Here is a 26,842-nt window from a genome sequence, read left to right as displayed (position 1 = left end):
AGGAACCCCACATCTGCTGCATCTGTGGTTAAACAAATTAGACTTATCTACTATTTTCACTTTCTGAAGCTATGTGAGTGCAAGTCCTTTCCTGGGGACCACTGGAAATGTTCATTTCGTCAAACAGTTTCATTGAGGAGACTCAAGTGCTGGGCTCTGAGACAAGTGACAGTGAGATATCAGGATTGGCATGCAAAACTGCAACAGGAGTCTAAGTGTACACAAACTGTCACTGCTCCACGCACAACCGACAATTCACAGATGAGACTGGGCAGCTCGGAAGGAAGAGATAAGATCACACACACACACACCCGTGCCTCCGAACTATTGAGCAGGACAGGGGAAGGCCAAGGGGAGCTCTGTTTGCCGCCCACAGCACTGACAGCAGAACAGGGAAAGGAGAAGATTTCACATAGATCCACAGACAGACATCCCTCTGTGACTAACCTGTCCCGAACTCCCAGGGGTAGGAGAGTCCTTCCCAGACTGAGTGCCTGAACCGGGTTCTCCCGCAAGGAGACACTGAGATTGTGCTGCCGTCCCTGGTCTCAGGAATGTGAAGTCCTTCTGGCCCGACTCGGAGGCTAAACGCACCTCGTAGGAGTAAGGCAAGGGCAGTGTGTTACTGTAGTAGTTGTAGGCTGCTTTCGAGCCCAAACTGGAGTACATCTCCTTCTCAGAGGTTACGAAAATGGGAGGAGTCTGCGAACGTCGGCATTTAAAGAACAAGGTCAAAATGACTGTGGAAATTAATAACGCGGTCACCACAGCGAGAGCCACCACGAGAACGACGTTTAGGTTAGAAGTCAGCTCGGACACAGTGTCTCTGTCACTCAGCTCCGGCAGCGCCTCCTGCAAGCTCTCGGCCAGCACCACGTGCAGCGTGGCCGTGGCCGACAGCGCCGGCTGCCCGTGGTCCTTCACCAGCGCCACCAGCCGCTGCTTGCCCGCGTCGCGCTCCGACACGGCCCGCGCCGTGCGCACCTCGCCGCTGTGCAGCCCCAGGCGGAAGAGCGCCGGCTCCGCCGCCTGCACCAGCTCGTACGACAGCCACGCGTTGCGCCCCGCGTCCGCGTCCACCGCCACCACCTTGGCCACCAGGTAGCCGGCCTCTGCCGAGCGCGGCACCACCTCGAACGGCGGCGTTTCGCCTCCTGCCGCCGCTGCTGTCGTCGGCCAGAGCACCCGCGGCGCGTTGTCGTTGCGGTCCAGCACGAAGATGCGCACCGTGGCCGTGGAGCTGCGCGCCGGCACCCCGCCGTCCTGCGCCCTTACCGCCACCGCGAACTCGCGGCACTGCTCGTAGTCGAAGGAGCGCTGCGCGTACACGGCGCCGCTCCGCGCCTCCACGGACACCGGCGGTGGCGCCTCGCCTGCGCTGCCTCCCTCCAGCCAGTAGCTGACGCGCCCGTTGGCGCCCGTGTCCGCGTCCCGAGCCAGCACGTTCAGCACCTGCGCTCCTGCCGCGTTGTTCTCGGCCACGTAGGCGCTGTAGACCTCCTCCTCGAACACCGGTGAGTTGTCGTTCACGTCCGACACCTCCAGCACCAGCTCAGCGCTGCTCGACAGCGCCGGGCTGCCCCGGTCCCTGGCCACCAGCGTCACGCGGTGCTCGGCTGCCTGCTCCCGGTCCAGCGCGCTCGCCGTCACCACCTTGTACGAGCCTCCCGACGATGCCACGAGTGACAGCGGCGCCTCTCCCGACATCTCGCACCGTACCTGACCGTTCTCCCCGGAGTCCGGGTCGTTCACGTTCACCAAGGCCACCACCGTGCCGACAGGAGCGTCTTCAGGCACCGGGCTCGACACTGAAAGCATGGTGATTTCGGGCGCATTATCGTTCACGTCCAGCACCTCCACCTCCACTTCGCAGTGTGCCACCAGACCGCCCCCGTCCCTTGCCTCCACCAGCAGCGTGTAGCCTCGCGTCTCCTCAAAGTCCAGCGCTTTTTGCAGCGTGATTGTCCCGCTCTCTGAGTTCACCAGGAACTTCTGAAGCACCTTGGCTGGAATTTTCCCGAAGCCATAGGTGATGTGGGCGTTGGTGCCGGCGTCAGCGTCGGTGGCCGAGACGTTCAACACCATCGAGCCCGCCGGTGCGTCCTCCTGCAGGCTCACTCGGTACCGGTCGTATGCGAACGTGGGGGCGTTGTCGTTGGCGTCGGTGACGTTGATGTAGAGCTGGGCGGTGCCGCTGCGGGGCGGATCGCCGCCGTCCAGCGCCGTCAGCACCAGGCGCAGGCTCTGCTCACTTTCCCGGTCCAGCGGTCGGCGTAGCACCAGCTCCGCGAACTTGCTACCATCCTGCTTCTCCTTCACCTCCACCGCGAAGTACCTGTTTGCCTCCAGCTCGTAGCCCTGCAGAGAGTTGCTGCCCACGTCTGCGTCTTCGGCGGCTCCCACGGCAAAACGGGCCCCGGGGGGTGTGGATTCGATAACGTCGAAGTGCATGTTTTCTTTAGGAAACCGAGGCGCGTTGTCGTTGACATCCTGGATGTCCACCTCGACGCGGAAAACGTTGAGCGGGTTGTGCACCAGCGCCTCGAAGCTGACGGAGCAGGTCGGTGCCTCGCCGCACATCTCCTCCCGGTCCAGCCTCTCGCTCACGTACAGCTCTCCGCTCTCCTCGCTCACAGTGAAGTATTGCAGCTGCCGTTTAGCGGCAGACGTCACCCGCAGCTTGCGTGCCGGCAGCTCGGCTGGGCTCAGCCCCAGGTCCCGCGCCAGCGGCCCCACCAGCGAGCCTCTGCTCAGCTCCTCGGGGATGGAGTAGCGGATCGGCTTCGGCGCTGCCTGACAGCACAAACCCAGCAGCACAGCGGTCTGCAGCAGCGCTCGCCCGGCAGGTCGGAACCTCCTCGGGCTCGGGCTGTGCCTGAATGGCATTGTGTGCAGCGCTCTCCGAGCTCTCCTCGCTCTTGCCGCTGCCCTCCCTTCCAGCTGCTCTCGGCACACAAGGTCCGCCAGAGGGCAACGACCTCTGCTCCGCCACGGACGCCTCTGAGCCCCGTGCTGCGCCGCCTCTCGCCTCTGCTGCCCGTGCCGCTGCCTTTCCGGCCAGCGCAAACCGAGCGAGCAGCCTGCCGGGGCTGAACGCTGTTGCGGCTTCAGCCGCGGCTCCAGAGCCTCTCCGTTGCGGGCAACAGCGGCACCCGGAGGCGCCGCGACACCACCGCAACCGCCTAACGCTCTTCGCACTCTGAGCCACACCATGAGCAGCGGCCGGGAGTCGGCGCCATTGGCCACGGAAAGGCAGGATTCAGCTGTCAGCTTGAGGAAGTTTCTCCTTCTAGCGGAAAGGTGAGTCAGGCAGGTCTGTTTCGAACTGGAAGTGAGGAGTTCGGCTTCAGAACCTGTTACCGAGGGGTGGGGGAGCGCGCAAATTTTGTGCAGCCGAGCTCAGGTAAGTACAGGTAAGTACAGCTGCGTTCCTGTACAGCTACCATCTGACACGTTCCAACAACTCCTGATATTGCTGCGGGCTGTCGTTGTCTTGTATTTTATAAGCCTCTCAGAGAGACTGGCAGAAAATGACAAACCTTTACAAGGCCAGAATCACCGCATGCCACTTTTGGACACATTTAACTCTCAAAACTCTTGAGAAGTTTACAGTTCATAGAAATTCCTGCAGTTTCGTGCTCTAGAGCAAGGACAGCAAATGGGCTAAAACATCTGTTCACGATTCCTTCTTCCCGTGAAGTAGGTCTAAGAACATGGACGGGAAGGGGAGAAAGAGGTACCCTTATGCGGAGAGCACTTCATTCACCAGCGTGCTCTTCCCAGAATAGTAAAGAGGAGTGGTGTACTCCTCCGTGGTGGTGTCCAAACTGTTTGCAACACGTCAGGTATCTCTCCCAGGACAGACAAAGTCTCATAGAAAGAAGACAGAAAGGATAAAAAAAAAGAAGTCGTAAGAAGGAAAATCAGAAGGGCAACGCTAGAGAAGCCATGACAAACACAGCGACATGTGGTCTCTATGTAGAACATTCCCGGCGTGGGGTAGTCTGAGAACAGAAAAGGTAAAACATGTCTGTGAAAGGTACTTTCAGCCCCCTCAGTTCCACCACCACCACCTCTCCGACAACCGTCAAAGGAAAACAAGGAACGCAAGACTCTGCAAAGAAGAGCGTGGAGAGAGCAGGTCCCACTATGAGCAGCTGGATAATTTCTAGTGCTACACAGACCACAGGTTTGGAAACTACAGATACAGCAGATTTTCCTGACACTCCTGCCCCTCCAAACCAGAGATGACTTCGCAGGTGACCACTATGCACATTCAGAGTCCTGGTGATAACTCAAGTCCCTCAACTCTTGCCACACCCTTGGAAGATAGTATAACTCAGACTAGAGAATTCGCTTTCCCTCCTCGAGCAGTAGCAAACGACTGTGAGAGAACAGACTGTTCTTTGTCAAGAAGCTCATTCTAACAAAGGACTAGCCACAAACCATTCCCGATGAGAACATATGTGAAACTGTGTAGTCTCATGCTGTGATTAACGCTGCCGAGCAAACAAACGGTCTTTATGTCGACGTTAGGACATATCGCTACACCTCTGCTACCTCTAACTCCACTTCTCTGTGAAGCTGTTAAACAGTAAAGCAGATGAGATGTGCCTGTAGGGCAGTCAAGGACCCTTCGGAGATTAACCCTCAAAATGGGCCACAAGCGTGCTGCATGAACTACTTCTCACGGACAAGATCGTTCTCCCAAAATTATTCCAGGGGTAGTAAGAGTCTTAATGTGCTTACCGGCTGGTAAGGAGCACAAAAGAAGAAAACAACTTTTGTAGCCATTAAAGCTATTCAGATTGATGCTACTCTGTTCCTCACGGGTTGTTTGCATCCATTAAAACACTTCGTAGCTAAAGATCAAACTCTGCTACATCAGGGATAATGACGCAGAACAGGCTGGACGGGGACATAAAAAGCAGCAATTGATGATTCATAATGCATAAGAAGCCATAACTCATAATAATTAATTCACAGCAAGACTACCATTACATTTCTGGAGCGGCCGTGACGTCTGGAAGGCACCTGGGCAGAAGATGAGGTGAGGCACACTGCTTTCTAGCACCTTCACTCATACTCTGAATACAAAAGAAGTGTCGCATAAAATCCTCAAGCACAAAGTTCAGTTTGGAAGCATCAAGACCTTTAACTCCATCTTCAGAAGAGCGCAGTATCACAGTATCACAGCAGCACAGTATCATCAAGGTTGGAAGAGACCTCACAGATCATCAAGTCCAACCCTTTACCACACAGCTCAAGGCCAGACCATGGCATCAAGTGCCACGTCTAGTCCTGCCTTGACCAGCTCCAGGGACGGCGACTCCACCACCTCCCCGGGCAGCCCATTCCAGTGTCCAATGACTCTCTCAGGGAAGAACTTTCTCCTCACCTCCAGCCTAAATTTCCCCTGGCTCAGCCTGAGGCTGTGTCCTCTCGTTCTGGTGCTGGCCACCTGAGAGAAGAGAGCAACCTCCTCCTGGCCACAACCTCCCCTCAGGTAGTTGTAGACAGCAATAAGGTCTGCCCTGAGCCTCCTCTTCTCCAGGCTAACCAATCCCAGCTCCCTCAGCCTCTCCTCGTAGGGCTGTGCTCAAGGCCTCTCCCCAGCCTCGTTGCCCTTCTCTGGACACGCTCAAGCATCTCAATGTCCCTCCTAAACTGGGGGGCTCAGAACTGAACACAGTATTCAGGGTGAGGTCTAAACAGCGCAGAGTACAGGGGCAGAATGACCTCCCTGCTCCTGCTGACTCGACCATTCCTGATGCAGGCCAGGATGCCACTGGCTCTCTTGGCCACCTGGGCACACTATTGGCTCATGTTCAGGCAGTGGTGCCTTGCCACCAAGGCGACCATCCAGTCACGCCCAAGTGTTTTATGATTTAACACTTTGAAAGAAGTAATTTAGCTCAATACCTTCCGCTATCCGGAGCGGTTGGGGTTTGAGTCAGCCAAGCAAATTCTCACAAGCAACAAGGGACTTGCAGGAACGCCTCAGAGTATTACTGGCGCTGAGGAAGAAATGCCTCCGATCTAGAAAACACACACTGCGTTCCGGTACACAAAGAGGACGTTACTATCACTACCGGCAGACCAACGCGATATCTGAAGACATTTCACACGAGACAGGTACAAGACCCCCTTAAAAGCCACTTTCAGTCCAAACACTATCTGATGTCAACCATTAACGACTGTTAAACGAGAAACATTTGCACCCAGGGAAGAGTGATAATCGAGGAAACCAAATACGGACTTGAGGAAAACGTCTCAGTAACACCCTGAGATGTTCTATGTTTGCAGAAGTGTCTCAGAATAAGAGACGATTCTCAGCGTCTGGTAAGGAACAGAGGCGGGGGGAGGGGAATCTAACGAGTATCACTGTTGAGAATACAACAAACTCTGCTTTCAACGATAGTAAGTGATAAAAAACAGAAGACCAAGAACTGCTATGTGTGCTGTATGCAGGGAATGACACTAAAGCAGCAATCTCATCCTACCAGGGAAGAAAAGGAACGTCTCAACCGAGCAGCGCTGCTGAGAACACACAGTTCCTGTCTTCAGTGACAGTAAAAACCAAGCAATTTAAGATCGAGCATTAACTCGTCACGAAAAATTGCACACAAGTCCTTAAAAGATCCGTTTAAGGACAACCTCATAACGATATCTGATCCTGCTCACAACACAAAATGTCATCGGCTAATAATGCAACAAATCTCTTCGGGAAGGACAATCAGGCAAATGTGACAGATGTGATCGTCCACACATCATCAGAAACTAAGGTTCAGGCCATGACAGTGAGCAGTGCAGTAAGCTAACACCCGCAGAGGAGAAGGGAGCAGGTTGGACACTTCTAGAACACGGTACTTAAGGTAGGTAACTAATACTTAGTTTGCTCTTATCGAAGCTCCCGTTCTGGCATTTGTCTTAAGCTGTTAAGGACTGATGACAGCTTGCAAACACAGAGGAATGCTCTAACAGGGATTCTAAGAGATCGGGGATAACATGCTGTCTACCAAAAACAAAACATCTGGGAAGATGAAACTCCCAGTACATGATCCTACAGCCGGGGCAAGGAGCAGGGAAATGAGCACCACATTCTCTTAGGCCTTCCAACAGCTCCTCAGGCCCAGCTCCCAGAAAATACATCTCCAAGCCCTCAAACTTTGCAGGGTGTTCTTTGAACCTTCAGAAATTTTAAGCAGATGACACCAAAGAGCCTTTTGCCCAGATCATTTATTTTCAGTGTGCACCACCCTCACAGCACTTTACACCTGCGGACTAAGAAGGAAGAGTCATTTCTGAGCTCACAGGTCTTCTGAGGAGAAACGATTCTGAAGCTAAACGAGCAGCTGTCCTCCAGAAAGAGCCTGGGTCAGTAAACAGCTGCACACAGTCAAACTCCACGTTGTTATTTTTCACCCTGAAAACTTAATCCATCTCCTCCCTAATTTGTGTTACTCTTGCCACAATCAATACAATAAACCCAAGGCAAATCCTGCTCCGTTTGTCAACACTAAACGACAAGGAACCAGCAAAGCTTATCTCGTGTTTCCTCTGGCAGCCCTTCACACGCAGCCACTCACAACATTGGTCAAATAGGCACAATTTTCACTATTCACTTTTATCCTCTTGACAGGCAGGTGGATATTGCCAAGGCACCAGCTGTTGTCCAGCCCATTCCACCATCGCTGCCCGAATACCAAGGCATGGACACTCACCACGTTGTTATGGGAAACCGAAAGGAATGAGAACTGTAGCAACAATAAAGAGTTCACATACAGGTAGTGGGACAGTAACATTCTCATTCGAGACGATCTCATCCCACCCTGGCACACGTCCCGTCAGGAGGGTGCGAACTTACACGGGATGATAATGCAACAAACACTTCCCTTCAAGAGAGCTCAAACTGAGAGGAAAACCGAGATTAGATCAGTCAGGGGATATGATGAGAATCCGGCAAGGGATAAAAGCACAACATCCCGCTCTAAACCAGATTTCAATCAACAACAGCCTGCCACTTCTGCCACCCACACCAACTCTCACGCTAAACCACCACTCCACCATCAGCTGCCGGCACCAGGAGCTGCCAGTTCGAAGGGAGAAAAGGAGAAACCACGAGCAGGTAAGTTACATGTGGAGGTTTGAATGCACCATTCAGAGATGATATCATCAGACCCTGTTCATGATACAAACATCGACTGACTAATAACACAACACATTGCTTCAGAAGAGCTCAAACAGACGGAAGAACCCGTGCTATTCAAGTTAAGGGACGCAATAAGAAACGACCTGGCGGAGATGAAGACAAAAAGCCAAGTTCTAACCAAATTCCTCCCCCTGTTCTTGCGTCTCACACAAACTGTCATGCTGAGCCACCATCCCACGGTCACTCACGGGCAACATGAGCTGCCAGCAGCCAAACAGATGCTAAGGGAAACTTTTCCTTCCCTGTCAGGAACCCTGCTTCGGCAGCAGTCAAAGCAAGATAGGGATGAAGTGCAGTAGGAGGAACCGTGTGGGGAAAAGTCTGCAGAGATACACTCACCGAGGCAGAGTCGAGGTCGTGTAGGCGGGAGCCGTCAGCATCCTCCCCCAGCAAAGGGGCGGGCTCGTCGGGCAGCTGGCGGGCAGGGAGAGTGTCACAGCAGCTGCCGGGAGACAAGCGGAGCTGGCTCTTACGTGAGTCGGCGGTGAGAGACACTTCGTGCGAGTAGGAGCGCAGGAAGGCGCGGACGCCGTCGATGCCCACGAAGTGCGTGGCTGGGACGCCACGCAAGACCCCGTCCGTCCGCGGAGGCAGCTGCGAGCGGCGCCACTGCCGCAGGCGCAGAGCCAGCAGCAGTAGCAGGAAGGCGAGGAAGAGGCAGGAGACAGCTGCCACGGCCAGCACCAGCCAGCGCGTCAGGCTGCCCGCTGGCTCGCCCGGCACTGCTGCCGCCGCACTGCCCACCTCGGCCAGCATCTCGGCCACGTTCTCAGCCAGCACCACCGTCAGCGTGGCCGTGGCAGACAGCGCCGGCCGCCCGTGGTCCTTCACCAGCACCACCAGGCTCTGCCGGGCCGCGTCGCGGGCCAGCGGGAAGCGCGCAGTGCGCACCTCGCCGCTGTGCAGCCCGACGCGGAACAGCCCCGGCTCCGTCGCCTTGGCCAGCTCGTACGACAGCCACGCGTTCTGACCCGCGTCCGCGTCCACCGCCACCACCTTGGCCACCAGCGACCCGGGCTCCGCCGACCGCGCCGCCAGCTCCACGCCCGACCAGCCCCGGACACCGGCCCCGGACACGGGCGCCGGCGCTGGGTACAGCACCTGCGGCGCGTTGTCGTTCTCGTCCACGATCACGATCCGCACCGACACGTTGCTGCTCAGCGCCGGGGAGCCGCCGTCCTCCGCCACCACCCACAGCCCCACCTCGCGCACCTCCTCGTAGTCGAAGGAGCGCAGCGCGTACAGCGCGCCCGTCTCCGCCTGCACCGACACGTACGACGACAGCGGCACGTCCCGCACCCGCCCCTCGCCCAGCCGGTACCGCACGCGCGCGTTCTGCCCCCAGTCCGCGTCCCTCGCCCGCACCGTCAGCACCAGCGCGCCCGCCGCGTTGTTCTCGGCCAGCCGGGCGCTGTAGCTCGCCTCGCTGAACACCGGTGCGTTGTCGTTCACGTCCAGCACCCTGAGGGTCAGCACCGTGCTGCTCCACAGAGGCGGCGACCCGCCGTCGGCCGCCCGCACCGTCACGTTGTATTCCGACACCTCCTCTCGATCCAGCTGTCTCGTCGTCACCACGCTGTAGTAGCTGCCGCGAGAGCTCTGAATTCGGAATGGGACTCCCGCGTTCAGGGAGCACCGCACCTGGCCGTTTGCCCCCGAGTCCCGGTCCCGCATATGGAGCAGGGCCACTGCTGTCCCCGAAGGCGCGTCCTCAGAGATCTCTTTCAGCTGAGATGTCACTGTTAGTTCAGGACTGTTGTCGTTCACGTCTGTCACCGTGATCGTGACTTTTGCAGTGTCAGACAACTCTCCTCCGTCCCTTGCCACCAGCTGCAGTTCATGTGAGGAGATTTCCTCAAAGTCCAAATGGCTTTTAAGTGTTATGTCTCCTGTCTCGGAATCCAGGTGAAAAATTTCTGATGCCCGTCGTGAAATTTTGTGGAAACTGTATTTCACGCGTCCGTTCACCTCTTCATCGGAGTCAGTGGCCGTGACGGTGACGACGGTGGAGCCCACAGGTACGTCCTCGGGCACACGCACTGTGTACTCCGCCGGGATAAACACAGGCGCGTTGTCATTCGCGTCCATCACAGACACGTGTATCCGCATCGTCCCCGTCCGCGGTGGCTCTCCGCCGTCATTCGCCTTCAGCACCAAATCGTGAAACGCCGCCTCTTCCCGGTCCAGTGCCTTAGCCAGCACCAGCTCTGGATGCAAATCGCCGCCAGGGCCTGCCTGCACGGCCAGTGAGAAGTGCTCATCACCGCTCAGCTCGTAGCTCTGCAGGGAATTCGCTCCCGAGTCTGAGTCGTGAGCCTCGGCCAGGGGAAACCGAGATCCTGCGGCTGTTGCTTCACTTACTCTCAGGTGGATTTCTTGTTTTTCGAAGCTGGGGGAGTTGTCGTTAATGTCCGTGATCTCCAGTTCGATTTCGTAAATTTTCATTTCTCCCTCCACTATCAGCTCACACCGCAGCACGCATTGCTGCTCGCTGTCGCACAGCTGCTCTCTGTCTATCCTCTCCGCCGTCACCAAGTGTCCCGTCCTCCCGTGCAGAGAGAAATACTGCGTCCTACCTTCCGACACAACGCGGATGCCACTGTCACTAAGCGATGATATCTGCAACCCCAGGTCTTCGGTCACGTCGCCCACGAAGGAGCCTTTGGGCATCTCTTCGGGCACCGAGTATCGCAGCTGCCCCCACGCCACTTCCCACGCCGACAGCAGGACACAGCACAGCATGGCTCGCTCCCCGCGGCGCCAGCATCTCTCTGCCGCGAACATCGCCGCCGCCGCCCGGCAGCCGCAGGTCCCGATCCGGCTCCGGCTCTCCGCTGCTGCCTGCTAAAGTTGGCCCCTCCGGCTCGCTGCAGCTCGGCTTCACACCGCGGGGATGCTTGCAGCTGTCCCGGACGCCGAGACAGCCAGAGAGAGAGCCGGGTCGCTGCGGGCGGGGCTGCCTGCAGCGCTCCGGCTTCCTCTGCTCCTCGGTCAACAGCGACGCTCGCAGCCTCCTCCCGGCGCTGCAGCCACTCGCCGCTGCCCGTAGATGTCTTGCTCATCAATTTTATTGGTCTTTTCTTGTTCTTGAGCCGTGATACAACACTGAATTTTCGTAATAAGACATGTAGAATGTTCCGAAACTTATCTGCATTGTCCGAGAACACAGTCTGCGCCAGGAATCCTGCATCTTTTTTCTAGCAATCATGCTTGAATTTACTTTTCTACACAGAGAGAAGAAAAAACACCCTAAACTTCACACAGATGAATTATTTCCCCCCGATCCGATCAGTAGATGAAAGAAGCAATGCAAATCTTCCTTCAAATGGAAACTGGATACTTTATTTTTGTCTTTTCTGAAAGCCTCAACCAGAGGTTGGTGATTTACTACTTTGTCTTTGTTTGAGCCATTTTCCACACGACTCCTCTTACGGCTACGGTACACCCCGGAGGGCGACAGGTATCAGAGGAAGGATTTCTGTTTCTTAGTTTCCAAAAGCGAAAATTCCATCATGAGCTTTGGCAGTGCAAGGGTAACAAAATAAGACAGGCTGTGAAAGATAAACTGTTTAGGAGACCTTCTCCCGGAGAATCAGAGGTATCAGGCTCATTTAGCAGAATGTCGGCGACTTGGCTTTAAAGGCTCATATGCAACACCTCTCAAATTAATTGCATTACCACCACACACCTGCCACGGGCTCATGTCTCTCTCCTGACAAGGACTTCCCGCGAGCAAATTCCAGGAGGAGGTTTCCCTGCTGCCCGAAAATCATTCTCCGCCCCAGTTTCGGGCTGTTGCTCACTTAATCACTTCGCACTGATTCTACCACAACTATCCAGCATGCAGCAAGCACCTGCGCTGACCTTGGCCAGAATTATCTGTTCGACTCCGCGCAAACTGCTGGGAAAACAGCTTTGAGTGCAACCAGAGCGCTCCCAACTCCCCTTCTGCACTTATATCCCGGATATCCGCCTGTTTTCAACACCATTTTTGAACTGGATGGCAGCAGTGCAATCCAGAGGTCTCTGAGGCAGTGACAACATCATTAAACTGTTGGCACACCCACGAATGCAGTGAATACTGAGAAAGAAACCTTAATGCACTTTAACAGTTGATTTCTCGTTTCAGTGACCCAAAGTAAATGTTCAGGGGTTGTAGACATTCACAATTAAGATAATTAGCTATCTCGAGTGACTAGGAACGGGCTGCAAACTTTCAGTAAGTCTAATCATTCCATCTTCACTCCACTAGGACAACACCAAAACACTGAAAGACGACAGAAGATAGCCTGAACTCTGTGATCATTTGTAAACACGCACTGCCAAACGCCTAATTGCTGTCATTAGTAAATTGTTCGTCGTTACCGAATCATTATGAATGAGGCACTTAGTGCCATGGTCTAGTTGATTGGATAGGGCTGGGTGCCAGGTTGAACTGGATGATCTTGGCGGTGTCTTCCAACCTGGCTGATTCTATGATTTAATGATTATCAGAATGGGTAAAGGCCTCTAGTTGTTAAAGAGAAAGACACAACGACTGTTATAGAAGCGTCTGTGGGACCGAATTGCTCCATTTAGGATTTCCCTGTGAAGGTGATTTACCAGATTCGAGAACCATTCTTTAGGGGGAGAAAAAAGGAATGGGAATTAAGAGGAGCTGAAATACACAACTTGTGTTGTTTCTTCTTCTTCAATGAAATTTAGTTCAGAGGGGTGCGAAAGACAGATCTGGAAGGGTTTAAAACACAAAAACAACTGCACATCATGCCTAAATAAAACTCATCTCTCCCATCAGTTCCGATATTTCTCGAGCAGCCCTCTCTACACGACGACACAGCAAAATGAGGCACATTCCCACGTGGTGACAACATTCTCACTAAGGAGGAACAGTGCTAATTTATTTTAGGGACGAAACACGAACCTTTCCTTTGAGAAACCAACGGTATCAGATTTTGCTGTAAAACAACATTCACGGTTTCAAAGGCAAGAGCACTGTCCAGAAAAGGGGGAAACGAATCAGGATTTTCCAAGTAACACAAGGGCTGGAGGAAAGTCTAATTAAAACTGTGAAGAATGGCTACAGGACTCGGCACCAGACATGACCCTGACCGACCTATTTTCTTTACTCAAAGCCACCCACGCAGCCTCCATCCTCTGTGTTTACAGTCGATATAACGAATGTATTGGCAGTGTATGGGCATAAAAGCTCACTAGACAGTGGGAGAAACTATCCAGTGGCTAATAACGCAACACGTCACCTCAGAAGAGCTCAAAGTCACAGAAGAACAAGGATTACACCACTCGGAGGGCACAATGAGAAACGACTTGGCTCGGAATAAACGGAAAAGGCCCATTCTAGATAAATTCCAGCCAACAGAAGCCTGCTACCTCTCCTAATCCAAATATCACCCTGAGCCACAATCTCACGGCCAGCACCAGCAGCAAGAATCAGCAGTAGCGACCGCAGTACTGCAGGAAACTTCGCATTCCCTGCCAGAAACCCTGCCTCGGCATCACACAGAGAAGGGCGGGGAAACCGCGGAGGAATAGGAGCGGCAGGAACGGGAAGCGTCTGGAAACAGAGCCGGGCAGAGGCACTCACCGAGGCAGCGTCGGCGTCTTGTGGGCAGACGGCGGCAAGGTCCTCCCCGAGCAGAGGAGCAGGCTCGTCGGCCGGTGGGCGAGCTGGGAGGGTGTCACAGCAGCTGGCAGACGACAAGTGGAGCTGACTCTTACGTGAGTCGGCAGTGAGAGACACTTCGTGCGAGTAGGAGCGCAGGAAGGCGCGGACGCCGTCGATGCCCACGAAGTGCGTGGCCGGGACTCCACGCAAGACCCCGTCCGTCCGCGGAGGCAGCTGCGAGCGGCGCCACTGCCGCAGGCGCAATGCCAGTAGCAGCAGCAGGAAGGCGAGGAAGAGGCAGGAGACAGCTGCCACGGCCAGCACCAGCCAGCGCGTCAGGCTGCCCGCTGGCTCGCCCGGCACTGCTGCCGCCGCACTGCCCACCTCGGCCAGCATCTCGGCCACGCTCTCGGCCAGCACCACCGTCAGCGTGGCCGTGGCAGACAGCGCCGGCCGCCCGTGGTCCTTCACCAGCACCACCAGGCTCTGCCGGGCCGCGTCGCGGGCCAGCGGGAAGCGCGCAGTGCGCACCTCGCCGCTGTGCAGCCCGACGCGGAACAGCCCCGGCTCCGTCGCCTTGGCCAGCTCGTACGACAGCCACGCGTTCTGACCCGCGTCCGCGTCCACCGCCACCACCTTGGCCACCAGCGACCCGGGCTCCGCCGACCGCGCCGCCAGCTCCACGCCCGACCAGCCACGGACACCGGCCCCGGACACGGGCGCCGGCGCTGGGTACAGCACCTGCGGCGCGTTGTCGTTCTCGTCCACGATCACGATCCGCACCGACACGTTGCTGCTCAGCGCCGGGGAGCCGCCGTCCTCCGCCACCACCCACAGCCCCACCTCGCGCACCTCCTCGTAGTCGAAGGAGCGCAGCGCGTACAGCGCGCCCGTCTCCGCCTGCACCGACACGTACGACGACAGCGGCACGTCCCGCACCCGCCCCTCGCCCAGCCGGTACCGCACGCGCGCGTTCTGCCCCCAGTCCGCGTCCCTCGCCCGCACCGTCAGCACCAGCGCGCCCGCCGCGTTGTTCTCGGCCAGCCGGGCGCTGTAGCTCGCCTCGCTGAACACCGGTGCGTTGTCGTTAACGTCCAGCACCCTGAGGGTCAGCACCGTGCTGCTCCACAGCGGCGGTGATCCGCCGTCGGCCGCCCGCACCGTCACGTTGTATTCCGCTACTTCCTCTCGGTCCAGCTCTTTCGTCGTCACCACTCGGTAGTAATCCTCAAACGACTTTTCCATCCGGAACGGGACTCCTGCGTCCAGTGAGCACCGCACCTCGCCATTAGCCCCCGAGTCCCGGTCCTGCACGTGCAGCAGGGCTACCACTGTTCCCTGCGGGGCGTCTTCAGAAATCTCGCTTAGCGCCGACGACACTGTAAGTTTGGGTGCATTGTCATTGACATCTGTCACCGACACGGTTACTTTCACTGTATCAAAAAGGCTGCCGCCATCGTGTGCCTGCACTTCTAATTCGTAAGAGTCTCTTTCCTCGAAGTCCAGGTTCCGCACCAGTGTAAGCACTCCCGTCTCACTGTCCAAGTGGAAAATCTCCGATGCCACATCTTTCCTTTTCTTCAACGAGTATTTCACATGCCCGTTCAGCCCCTCGTCGGGGTCAGCGGCTATGACCGTTATGAGGGTGGAGCCCACGGGCACGTCCTCGGGCACACGCACTGTATACTCTGATTCCGTGAACATGGGTGTGTTGTCGTTCGCGTCCAGCACGACCACGCGGATCCGTGCTGTGCCCGTCCGCGACGGCTCTCCTCCGTCCCTTGCCTTCAGCACCAGATCGTGAAATGCTGCCTCCTCCCTGTCCAGCGCCTTGACCAGCACCAGTTCGGGACGCTGATCACCGCCAGGTCCTGCCTGCACGGCCAGAGAGAAGTGCTCATCACCGCTCAGCTCATAACTCTGCAAGGAATTCGACCCTGAGTCTGGATCGTAAGCCTCCACCAAGGGAAATCGTGAACCCAGAGAGGTTGTCTCGCTCATTCTCAGTAATGCCTCTGTCTCTGAGAAGGCGGGGGAGTTGTCGTTAATGTCCGTGATCTCCACTTCGATTCCATAAACCTGCATTTCCCCCTCCGCTATCAGCTCGCACCGCAGCACGCATTTCTCCAGCAGCCGGCACAGCTGCTCTCTGTCTATCCTCTCCGCCGTCACCAAATGTCCCGTCTTGCCGTGCAGAGAGAAATACTGCGTCCTACCTCTGTCCAAGATGCGGAGACCGCTGTCAGAAACCGCCGTCATCTGCAGCCCCAAGTCCTTGGCCACGTCTCCCACGAAAGAGCCCTTGGGCATTTCCTCAGGCACCGAGTAGCGCAGCTGCCCCCACGCCGCCTCCCATTCCGACAGCAGGACGCAGCAGAGCAGGGCCCGCGCCCGCCAGCTCCAGCGCCTCCCCTCCGCGCACATCTCCACCACCTCACTGCCGCCGCGGATTTCTATCAACCTCTGGCTCCAGTTTCTCGCTACCGCCTACTGCCGCCTGCCTCTCCAGCTCGCTGCAGCTCGGCTCCGCGCTGCGGCGACTCTCTCAGTCCTCCCGGACGCCGAGACTGCCAGCGAGCGAGCCGGGCTGCAGCGGGCGGGGCTGCCTGCAGCGCTCCGGTTTCCTCTGGCTCCTGCTCGGTCAACAGCGGCGCCCGGAGCCTCCTCCCGGCACTGCAGGACGCGGCGCGGCCGCAGACGCTTTGCTCATCTCCTTTAGTGGTCTACTAACGGTAATCTCATATTGAGTTTTCCTAAGAAAACCTGTAAAGTGCTTCAAGTCCGAAAGCGCAATCTGCACCGGGAGCACCACAAGCAGTCGTGCTTGAATCAATTTTGCCTCACAGCCTTTATACAGATGAAAAAGCTTCTCGACCAATAGAACAAAGCAGTATTGGAGACCCTTTGTTAAATGGAGACTCCCTGCTTTGGCCTTTCTGTATGCCGCTCTTTAACGACTCCTGTTACTTCAATACACGGGGAAAATTATTTCCCATGGGCAATAAATTCAACGTAACAGACTTTCACCTGTCATGAATTGCAAATATTATGAGTTTTATCCTACTCGCCTCCAGGATGTTTGCTTTTGCTTGTTTTGGTTTTTAGTACAAGGGTTTTAAAAGATAACACACTCTGAAACAGAAACAGTGATTATCAAACCCTGCTCCGGAGAGACAGAAGTATCAGGCTTACTTAATCAAAATGGGTTCAAAGACTACAGTTCACACACAACACTTTTCGAAGTAGCAACATCACCATCTAAAAGCTGCCACGGCCTCTGGTACCTCGTCCGGAGCTGCAAGGCTTTCCTGGGAACACACTCCAGGACGAGGCTCCCCGATTGTTTGAAATCTCAGGCTGTTGGTCACTTGATCGCTTCGCACTGATGGTACCAGAACTAACGAGGAGCCAGGAAGCGCTTGCAGTGACCTTGTCAGCAATCAAACACAAATTGCACGGAAATGGGTTTTGTGACTACAAGCAGAAGAAAATGTGACCGGGCTCCTCCCATTCCCTAGCCTGCTCCAGCAATAAGGGGATGATTTCATCCCCCGACATTCGTCCGTTCTCAACCGACTTTAACGGGTGATTTAGAGGTTTTAATGATACATGTGAATTTGGAGGGTTTATAGACAATTCCAATTAAAGAAATCGGCAGCCTGAACGACTGGGAATGAGCCTTTTTATAGGTCACAAGGCAAGGTGTAAAGGATTGCGTTGTGTTAATAAACTATTCGTATATTCACTGAATCTTCGCATTAGTAGGACACCTTCTCACCATAACACCGTAGCACGGCAGAAAACAAGTAGAGCTGCCGGCCTGAACCATGCAGATCACTCCTAAACGTCCACCGTCAGATGCCTAATTTTTGCCACTAGCAAGTTTGTCGAGTCGTTATCACAACGGTTAGAGCCCTCTAGCTGTTAAAGAGGCAGTCACAAATGTGGTTGAGGGACCCAATGCCTCACTTTAGGATTCTCCCGTGTCAACGTGATGTACCAGTTCCAAAGACCTTTCTCTGGGAAAAGAGAAGGGGAAGTAAGAGCCTCTGAAACACACCACCCGAATTATTTTATCTTCTTCACGGGAATTTTCATTCAGCACCCTCAGATGTACACAAAGGAACGGTTCAAAAAGGAGAACTACCACTCAGGGGAGAAAAAGAAAGCAAGAATGGCTGCGAAAAGAACCCGCAAAAATCGTGCCTGAACAAATTTCATTATTCACGTTAATTCTGCCGTTCCTAAAGCAACATTTTCCATAATAAGTGGCGGCACTCTAAGACACATCCCCACAGGAAGAAAATGTTCATTAAGAAGAAGCAATTTGTAACTTCCACTTTACTGAAGAGAACACGAACCTTCCCTATCACTAAGCAATAGGCTCGGAATCAGCTTTCTAGGACGTTCAGGTACAACACTTTGGTAAAAAGAATGATAAAAACAAAAGGTCAACGAGCTTCAAAAAGGCACTTTCCAGACTGCATCGTAACTCCCCCCCTCTCCATTAATTTACTCTGTACGCTATTACTGCCTCAAACCAATCCATTTCACTCTTTCATCTAGGAGGACAAAGCCGTAAATCCTTTCAGGCGGAAAGCAACTGCATTTAAAGAGGAAAAGTCTCCAACGTGAAGCCTACACCGTGTCACGCAGGATCATTACCTACACTGTTCACTGAGAGCTGTAGGCAAAATATTTATGTGAACCCTTAGCGACAGAATCAAGAAGTGCTGCTGGTAGATGTACTCTGCTCCTAGAGGAAAGGGAATACCCCGGATCCTTAGTAAATCCTTTCTTGCCAGAGTCAGGAACCAGTACTCCCGGTACACACCAATACCGAGGTAGAGCAAAGAGAAAAGGGGATCCACAAAGGATCAAAAAGAAGGCGACCGCTCGGCTTACCAACCTGCGGCACGTCGGAATCGGTGGGAGGGTCTCCGGCGGCGATGGTGTTATTTGAGCTCAGTTTCTCGCAGGACTCCCCGCAACCAAGTTCTTCCGCGAGCGAACTGGGCAGAGGGGGCTGCAACCAAGTGGCATCGGTCAGGGCGCGCCCCGGTGCCACGCACAGGTTGTAGGAGTAGGGCAAGGTGCCCTCGCAGAAGTCGGCCGGGAAGGCGGCACTGGCCAGAGAGAAGCGCTGCGCGCCCAGGCAGCGCAGCACGGGCGGCGGCCCGGCCCTCCGCAGCCGCGCCAGCAGGGCCAGCAGCAGGCTGAGCAGGAAGAGCGCCGAGAGCAGCGCCAGCGCCAGCACCAGGTAGAACTGCAGCTCCGCCGGCGACTCCACGCCCGCCGGGCGCTCGCTCAGCTCCGGCAGCGCCTCCTGCAAGCTCTCGGCCAGCACCACGTGCAGCGTGGCCGTGGCCGACAGCGCCGGCTGCCCGTGGTCCTTCACCAGCGCCACCAGCCGCTGCTTGCCCGCGTCGCGCTCCGACACGGCCCGCGCCGTGCGCACCTCGCCGCTGTGCAGCCCCAGGCGGAAGAGCGCCGGCTCCGCCGCCTGCACCAGCTCGTACGACAGCCACGCGTTGCGCCCCGCGTCCGCGTCCACCGCCACCACCTTGGCCACCAGGTAGCCGGCCTCTGCCGAGCGCGGCACCACCTCGAACGGCGCCGTTTCGCCTCCTGCCGCCGCTGCTGTCGTCGGCCAGAGCACCCGCGGCGCGTTGTCGTTGCGGTCCAGCACGAAGATGCGCACCGTGGCCGTGGAGCTGCGCGCCGGCACCCCGCCGTCCTGCGCCCTTACCGCCACCGCGAACTCGCGGCACTGCTCGTAGTCGAAGGAGCGCTGCGCGTACACGGCGCCGCTCCGCGCCTCCACGGACACCGGCGGTGGCGCCTCGCCTGCGCTGCCTCCCTCCAGCCAGTAGCTGACGCGCCCGTTGGCGCCCGCGTCCGCGTCCCGAGCCAGCACGCTCAGCACCTGCGCTCCTGCCGCGTTGTTCTCCTCCACATAAGCGCTGTAGACCTCCTCCTCGAACACCGGTGCGTTGTCGTTCACGTCCGACACCTCCAGCACCAGCTCAGCGCTGCTCGACAGCGCCGGGCTGCCCCGGTCCCTGGCCACCAGCGTCACGCGGTGCTCGGCTGCCTGCTCCCGGTCCAGCGCGCTCGCCGTCACCACCTTGTAGGAGGTACCCGAGGACGCCACGAGTGACAGCGGCGCCTCTCCCGACAGCTCGCACCGCACTTGACCGTTCTCCCCAGAGTCCGGGTCGTTCACGTTCACCAGGGCTACCACCGTGCCGACGGGATCGTCCTCGGGCACTGGGCTTGATACCGAAAGCATGGTGATTTCGGGTGCGTTGTCGTTCACATCCAGCACTTCCACCTCCACCTTGCAGTGTGCCACCAGACCGCCCCCGTCCCTCGCCTCGATGGCCAAGCTGAACGAGCGTGTGTCCTCAAAGTCCAGCGCTTCCTGCAGCGTGATAGTCCCTCTCTCCGCGTCCACCACGAACTTTTCAAGGACCTTGGCTGGCATTTTCCCGAAGCCATAGGTGATGTGGGCATTGGTACCGGCATCAGCGTCGCTGGCCGAGACATTCAGCACCATTGAGCCCGCCGGTGCATCCTCGCGCAGGCTCACTCGGTACCGGTCCTGCGCGAACACGGGGGGGTTGTCGTTAGCGTCGGTGACGTTGATGTAGAGCTGGGCGGTGCCGCTGCGGGGCGGGTCGCCGCCGTCCAGCGCCGTCAGCACCAGGCGCAGGCTCTGCTCGCTCTCGCGGTCCAGAGGTCGGCGCAGCACCAGCTCCGCGAACTTGTTCCCATCCTCGCTCTCCTTCACCTCCACCGCGAAGTACCTGTTGGTCTCCAGCTTATAGCTCTGCAGGGAGTTGCTGCCCACGTCTGCATCTTCGGCCATGCCCAGGTAAAAGCGAGCGCCGGGAGAAGTGAACTCGTTGATTTCCAGATGAATATTGTCTTGGAGGAAACGCGGCGCGTTGTCGTTGACGTCCTGGATGGCCACCTCCACGTGGAAAACGTTGAGCGGGTTGTGCACCAGCGCCTCGAAGCTGACGGAGCAGGTCAGTGCCTCGCCGCACATCTCCTCCCGGTCCAGCCTCTCGCTCACGTACAGCTCTCCAGTTTTCTCGCTCACAGTGAAGTGTTGCAGCTGCCGTTTAGCGGCGGACGTCACCCGCAGCTTGCGTGCCGGCAGCTCGGCTGGGCTCAGCCCCAAGTCCCGCGCCAGCGGCCCCACCAGCGAGCCTCTGCTCAGCTCCTCGGGGATGCTGTAGCGGATCGGCTCCGGCGCCGCCTGGCAGCACAAACTCAGCAGCACAGTCGTCTGCAGCAGCACTTCCTTGGCTGCTCGCCGCCAGCCCGGGCTCTGCCTGCTCGCCATTGTAGACAGCGCTCGCCGCACAGCTCTCTCTCCTGCTGCTGCCCTCCCTCCCTTCCCGACGCTCTGGGGTGCCGAGCTCTGGGGCCGGCCAAGCGCAGTGCCGTGCCGCCTTGCCTTTCTGCTGTCCGTGCCGCTGGCGCTCTGACCGGTGCGGAGGGAACGGAGCAGCCTGTGGGGGCTGAACGCTGCGGCGGCTCCTGCTGCGGCTCCAGAGCCGCTTCTCGGCGGGCAACAGCGGCACCCGGAGGCGCCGTGACGCCACCGCAGCCACCGGATGGCCGCCAGAAGCGGACTGTGTTTAGGGACAGCATCCTCGTTTGAGGGCTTCCTTTATGTTAGAATGGAGAAGCACGGAAGCGAGTCCGAAAGCATTTCAACTGACATTCTCTGTCATCTACTTGAGTCGCACGGGATGTCTGAAGGAACAGCAGTAAATAAAGGTACACACCTGCTCTTAATAACATCAAGATGCAAGTGCTAGGCTTGCAAAGAGTTCTTGTCTTCAGAGATAAGAATTTCTTCATTCTACTCATGCAAGTCTTCGATGTTTAACCTCCTGCTGCTATTTTCTTGCAGGAAAAATTACACCGTGAATGCCTCACCCCAAAGGTAATGGATATGGTTTTAGGTTAAGACGGGGGAAAAGAATTCTATTGTTTTTCTGCTTCAAAAAGTTACTTTTTCTCCCATCTCCATACTTGGGAGGCTGAAAAAGAATAATGTGAGTTCAAAAGGACATGTAAACATCACTGAGCATGCTTCCTTCACATGGAGTGGGACAGTCTTGTTTATATGGCAAGAAGCAGAAATGCACTGGAACGAGTGGAACTTCCTGAGCAGAAGGAGCAAACTTTTCGCAGTACCAGAACTGAGTATTTAAGGGGGAGTGATGACAAGCAGAGGAAGCTGTTCCTTTATGGCTTTGACACCAGCAGAAAGCCTTTGGTCTTCTCTGCAACCCTATACCACTTTCAGGTTTGCTTCTCACCCTCAGAACTGACAAGGACATATCACATTAATATAGTGCACTATGCTCACATCAAGATAGAGGGCAGATTTGTCTGCTCAGCAGCATTGTGTGAAGAAAGGTGGTTGTAAAGCATGTGAATGACACATCAGAAGTAAAAGAGAAGTGGAAAAGTGGTCCTTCAACAGGGACAGAGTGAAGTGAAAGGATTGGTTATGGGGAAACTCCTTCCCTCTCATCTTTCACAGAGATGTCACTTCTGCTGGCCATGCTTTCTTCTCCTCTCCATACCAAACCTAGAGTACAAATACAAACTCACATCACCTGCCTTTCACCACAACTGCAGGCTGAGCATGAGGCACCAATAAGCAGTACAAGACAAAAGGAAGATATATGACAAGGAAGAATGTAAAGAGCAAGCCTTGTGAGAGAAACTCACCAGGAGGTCTTCATGGTCTTCACTGAGGGTGTTGAAATTCATCCCCCAAAGCACCTGCCAATCTTTGAGGGTTCAAGTACAGATGCAACCCAAAACTGCTCCTCTGGACTACACAGGAAGGAGCTACTTTAGCTCTCCATATGTTTTCTACTCAGAGGACTGATTATTTGCATACAAATACGAGGCCATAAGTGTAAACACCTTCGTGCCTCTCATAATGCATCCTAGGCTACGCCCACACAGCTGAAGAACTCCCAAGCAATAAAAGTATTGAGTGCAAAGCAATGCTCACAGTTTCAGATGCAAAAGCACTGCCCAGAAATGGAGAACATGAGCCATAACTTCCCAAAGAAACAAAGGCCTAAAGGAAAGTCAAATCACAAGCACAAAACCAGGCACAGGCCTTGGCACCAGCCATGAAATCAAACCATTGCTCAGCCAAAACCACATTGACTCTCCTATTTTTCTTCTGCAAAACCACTCTCCTTGCTCTGGATTCACAACCTATGCACCCAATATAGTGGCCACATCTCTGCCACAGGTGTAATAACATGAGTCAGTAACACCTTAGGGAAGCAAAAGAGTGTCAAAGTCTCTCTTTTGGCAGTTTAGATGGAAACTGCTCACCAAGCACAGAAATAATAAGAAGTAGCTTAACATTTTCATGGTTACCAGTGACAGTGAGGCTCAGCTTTAGACCTACACAGAAAAATGACAGCAAGTATAGAAAACCTTCAGAAATGAAGGCATCCTGGGCTACCACTTCTGAATTTGTCAGTGCTAGGAAGCACACAAGACAGGTTTCTGCTTGGTAAGGAGGTTTGCTCATGAGCTCACACCAAAGACCTTGGACTGGGTTCCTCAAAGTCATTTCTTTGGATAATCAAGCAAGGGAAACACATAACCACAGCTGTAGCCTAGCAAGCAGGACAAAGTGATCTTCTACAACTTCCTTTTAGCCATTTCACACTATGCCACAGCAAACACAGCTCCCCTGCCCCTGTACAGGCAGAGCACTTCCCCCTACCCAAATGTGCACAGCAGCAAAGGTGACTCCACAGGCAGATACCACTGAAAGGAATGTTGCACACTCTAAATCTTGGAGTCCAGGGAACACCGACACAGTTGCATGCAAGGAGATGTTTCTGCTCATCTCAGGTATTTTAAAGATCTCTAGAAGTTTCCAAAGGCCACAAGCATATGGATGCTCAGGTCATCCAAGGTCAGATCATCCAAGTGTCCACTGAAATGAAACATCATCTTCCTTGAGCACAACGACTTGGAATCACAGAATCATGGAATCATCCAGGCTGCAAAGAGAATCATCCAGGCTGCAAAGAACCTCTAAGATCACCAAGTCCAACCACTTCATTGCCTCCACCAAGACTGTCACTACATCGAGTCCAGAAGCATCAGCTCCATATGGCTTTTAAACACATCCAGAGGCAGTGATTCAACCACCTCCTAGGGCAACCTGTTCCAGTCCCTGACAACCCTTTCCAGGAACATTATTTTTTCCTTATATCCAGCCTAAGCCTCCCCTGGCACAGCTTGAGGCCATTCCTTCTTCTTCTGTCATCTTGTGAGAACAGACAAGTGCCTACCTTGCAATGAGGTCTCCTCTCAGCTTCTTTTTTGGTAGACTAAACAGCTCCAGTTCTCTCAGTCACTCCTCACAGGACTTACTCGCCAGGCCCTTCACCAGCTCAGTTGCCCTTTTCTGTACATGCTCCAGTGCCTTGATGTCCTTCCTGTACTACAGTGTCCAACACTAAGCACAACACTCAAAGTGCAACATCACCAACACTGACAATAGAGGGACAATCACCTTGCTCCTGCTGGACAAACCATTTCAAACACAGGCCAAGATGCTGTTGGCCTTCTTGGCCACCTAGGCACTCAGCTGGCTCACATTCACCCTCTTTTCAATCAGGACTCCATGTCCTTTCCCACCACAGCTCGCCAACCATTCTTGCCATGTGTTACACAAGATTGTTGTGCTCAGGGGCAGGACCCAACACTTGGCCTTGTTCAAGCTCATAGAGTTGACCTCAGACCTTTGGTCCAACCTACCCACATCCCCTTGTAAAGTCTCCTTACCCTCAAGCAAATCAACACTAATTTCATGTTGCCTGCAGACTTACTGAGAGTGCACTCACTCCATCCCCTCATCCAAGTCCCAGGACTGAGCCTTTTGGAATACCACTTCTGACTGGCCTCTGGGTAGAAGATACATTGAACCACCATGTTAACAGAAAGTTTCCATCCATGCCCAATTCCTACCATTCACAGGAATCATCACACTACTAGAAAATAAAGTCATGGCCTCACAACTTGCCAGCTAGAGCCTGAGTGAAGTGATGCTGAAAAATAGACACTTTCACAGACTCCTTTTCTGTAAGCCAGCAATAGACCCTGGGAGCTGACAAAGCACAAGCAATGTCTCCACTCACCTCACACACACAGCACCTTGAGGAGTCTCCTCAAACCACTCTAGATCATAAAGCTGCTGTTGGTCTTCACCATCTGCAGACATTCTCCAACACTCCGTTCTTAGTCTGCAGACAGGTGCATCTCTAGGAGCACACATCTGGCTATGAAATCCTTCCTCATCACCTCTGGTGTGTACAGGAACTGTCCCAGCACTCAGACAGCTGGCACAGATGTGACATTCCCCATGCGAGCAGACACCCTGAGGTTGAACTGTAGTTCATGAGAAGTAGCAAGGCAAGAACTAGAAACAGGAGTGAATGGCACAAGAGGAATGAGAGTTCTGTGGCCAACGTTACTGAGGTGCAGACACTCAAGCTGCATGGTTCTCCATCAGGAATGTGGCTGTGTTAAGCACAAGAAGAAGGGAAATGATCATCTCCTCGATGTCCTGCACCCCTCCACCAGTTTTCCCCTGAGTCTTGTCTGGCAGATTTGCTTCTGACCTTCTCATAACTGGCAAAAACATACCATAAGAGGATAATGTGTTATGGTCACACCCAGAAGGGAGATGCATTTGTCTGCTCACCAGCACTCTGAGAAGAAACAGAAGGATTCTAAAGCACACAAGTGATAAATGGTCAAACCCAAAGAGGAGCAGTCATCCAACAGGGTCATTAAACTAATGGCTTAGGGGGAATCTCCTCTCTGCTTTTATCACATGCACTGTTTCACAGGGATGACACTTCTGCTAAGGTCATGGTTACATCTACTGCCCCCAACAGTAACAGAACACAAAAAGACCTCCACGTCTCCCACCTTCCACACCAACTAGAGCAAGAGGTCCCAATATATGACACGTGGCTAAATGAAGCTGTGCTACTAATTGCATGTACCCTAAGTACACAGGAAACCAAGAAAAAAAGAAAAGAAATCATAGATCAGATAAGCACAGCAGCATTAGAAGAGAGAGTGGTGTCAAAGACACTCTGGGTCTTCACTGTGGGTCTGGTCTCACTCTGGACTACACAGTAGGAGGAATCCTTTAGAGAAATAGTCATCAGCTCTCAACAATTCTTGTCTAATCTGCAGTCTGCTCATCTCAGACAACTATGAAGCCCCAAGCATAAACCCCTTCTCGTGGGTCTCTTTCTTAAACTTGGTCTTTCAAGCAGGTCAAGTGGAGGCTCTTCTCCCCCTCTATTATGCCCTGGAGACACCTGGAACACTGTATGCAATTTCTGAGCTCCCCAGTTCAAAAGAGACAGAGATGGACCGAGTCCAGTGGAGACCTATGAGAATGATTAGGGTAGTTGAACATCTCTCCTATGAAGAACGACTGAGACAACTTTAGCTGGTTTGTGAAGAGAAGAGAGAAGAGAGAAGAGAGAAGAGAGAAGAGAGAAGAGAGAAGAGAGAAGAGAGAAGAGAGAAGAGAGAAGAGAGAAGAGAGAAGAGAGAAGAGAGAAGAGAGAAGAGAGAAGAGAGAAGAGAGAAGAGAGAAGAGAGAAGAGAGAAGAGAGAAGAGAGAAGAGAGAAGAGAAGGATGATAGTGGATCTTATTAATCACGATAAACAGGAATGGATGTCAAGATGAAGGAACCAGGCTCTTTTCAGTGATGCCCAGTGACAGAACAAGGAACACAGAAGGTTCCACCTCAGTACGAGCCGCTAACACTGTGTGACATAAAAGGATCTTTCACACCAACAGCACACCAAGGACTTCACACAGATATCTTTGCATCTCTGTGCCAAGAAGAAAGAGATATTTGTCTGTTCAGAAGTCTTCAGGGACTAAACAACAGGGACCTGAAAGT

The 26,842-nt window shown here is 54.5% G+C and overlaps 1 protein-coding gene across 14 annotated transcripts in view; it reads right to left on the bottom strand.

The window, feature by feature from the left end:
* Nucleotides 1–26,842, bottom strand: part of LOC135185089 (protocadherin gamma-A4-like) — a 223,480-nt gene that overhangs the window by 62,556 nt on the left and 134,082 nt on the right. Inside the window, exon 1 of one of the 14 annotated variants that reach the window (XM_064161439.1) lies at nucleotides 18,745–21,218. The exons of 11 other annotated variants lie outside the window; for them this stretch is intronic. In XM_064161439.1, the coding sequence (XP_064017509.1) occupies nucleotides 18,745–21,189 (2,445 nt within the window). In that variant the 5' untranslated portion in view covers nucleotides 21,190–21,218. Of the gene's footprint in view, nucleotides 1–9,313; nucleotides 10,997–13,814; nucleotides 16,469–18,744; nucleotides 21,219–26,842 lie in introns of those variants that run through there. 2 more of the 14 variants (XM_064161438.1, XM_064161454.1) reach the window with 2 other exon arrangements.

Source organism: Pogoniulus pusillus, chromosome 22 (genome assembly GCF_015220805.1).
Source record: "Pogoniulus pusillus isolate bPogPus1 chromosome 22, bPogPus1.pri, whole genome shotgun sequence".
Lineage (NCBI taxonomy): Eukaryota > Metazoa > Chordata > Aves > Piciformes > Lybiidae > Pogoniulus > Pogoniulus pusillus.
Note: the sequence above shows the minus strand (reverse complement) of the source record. Positions and strands in the feature narration are given on the sequence as shown.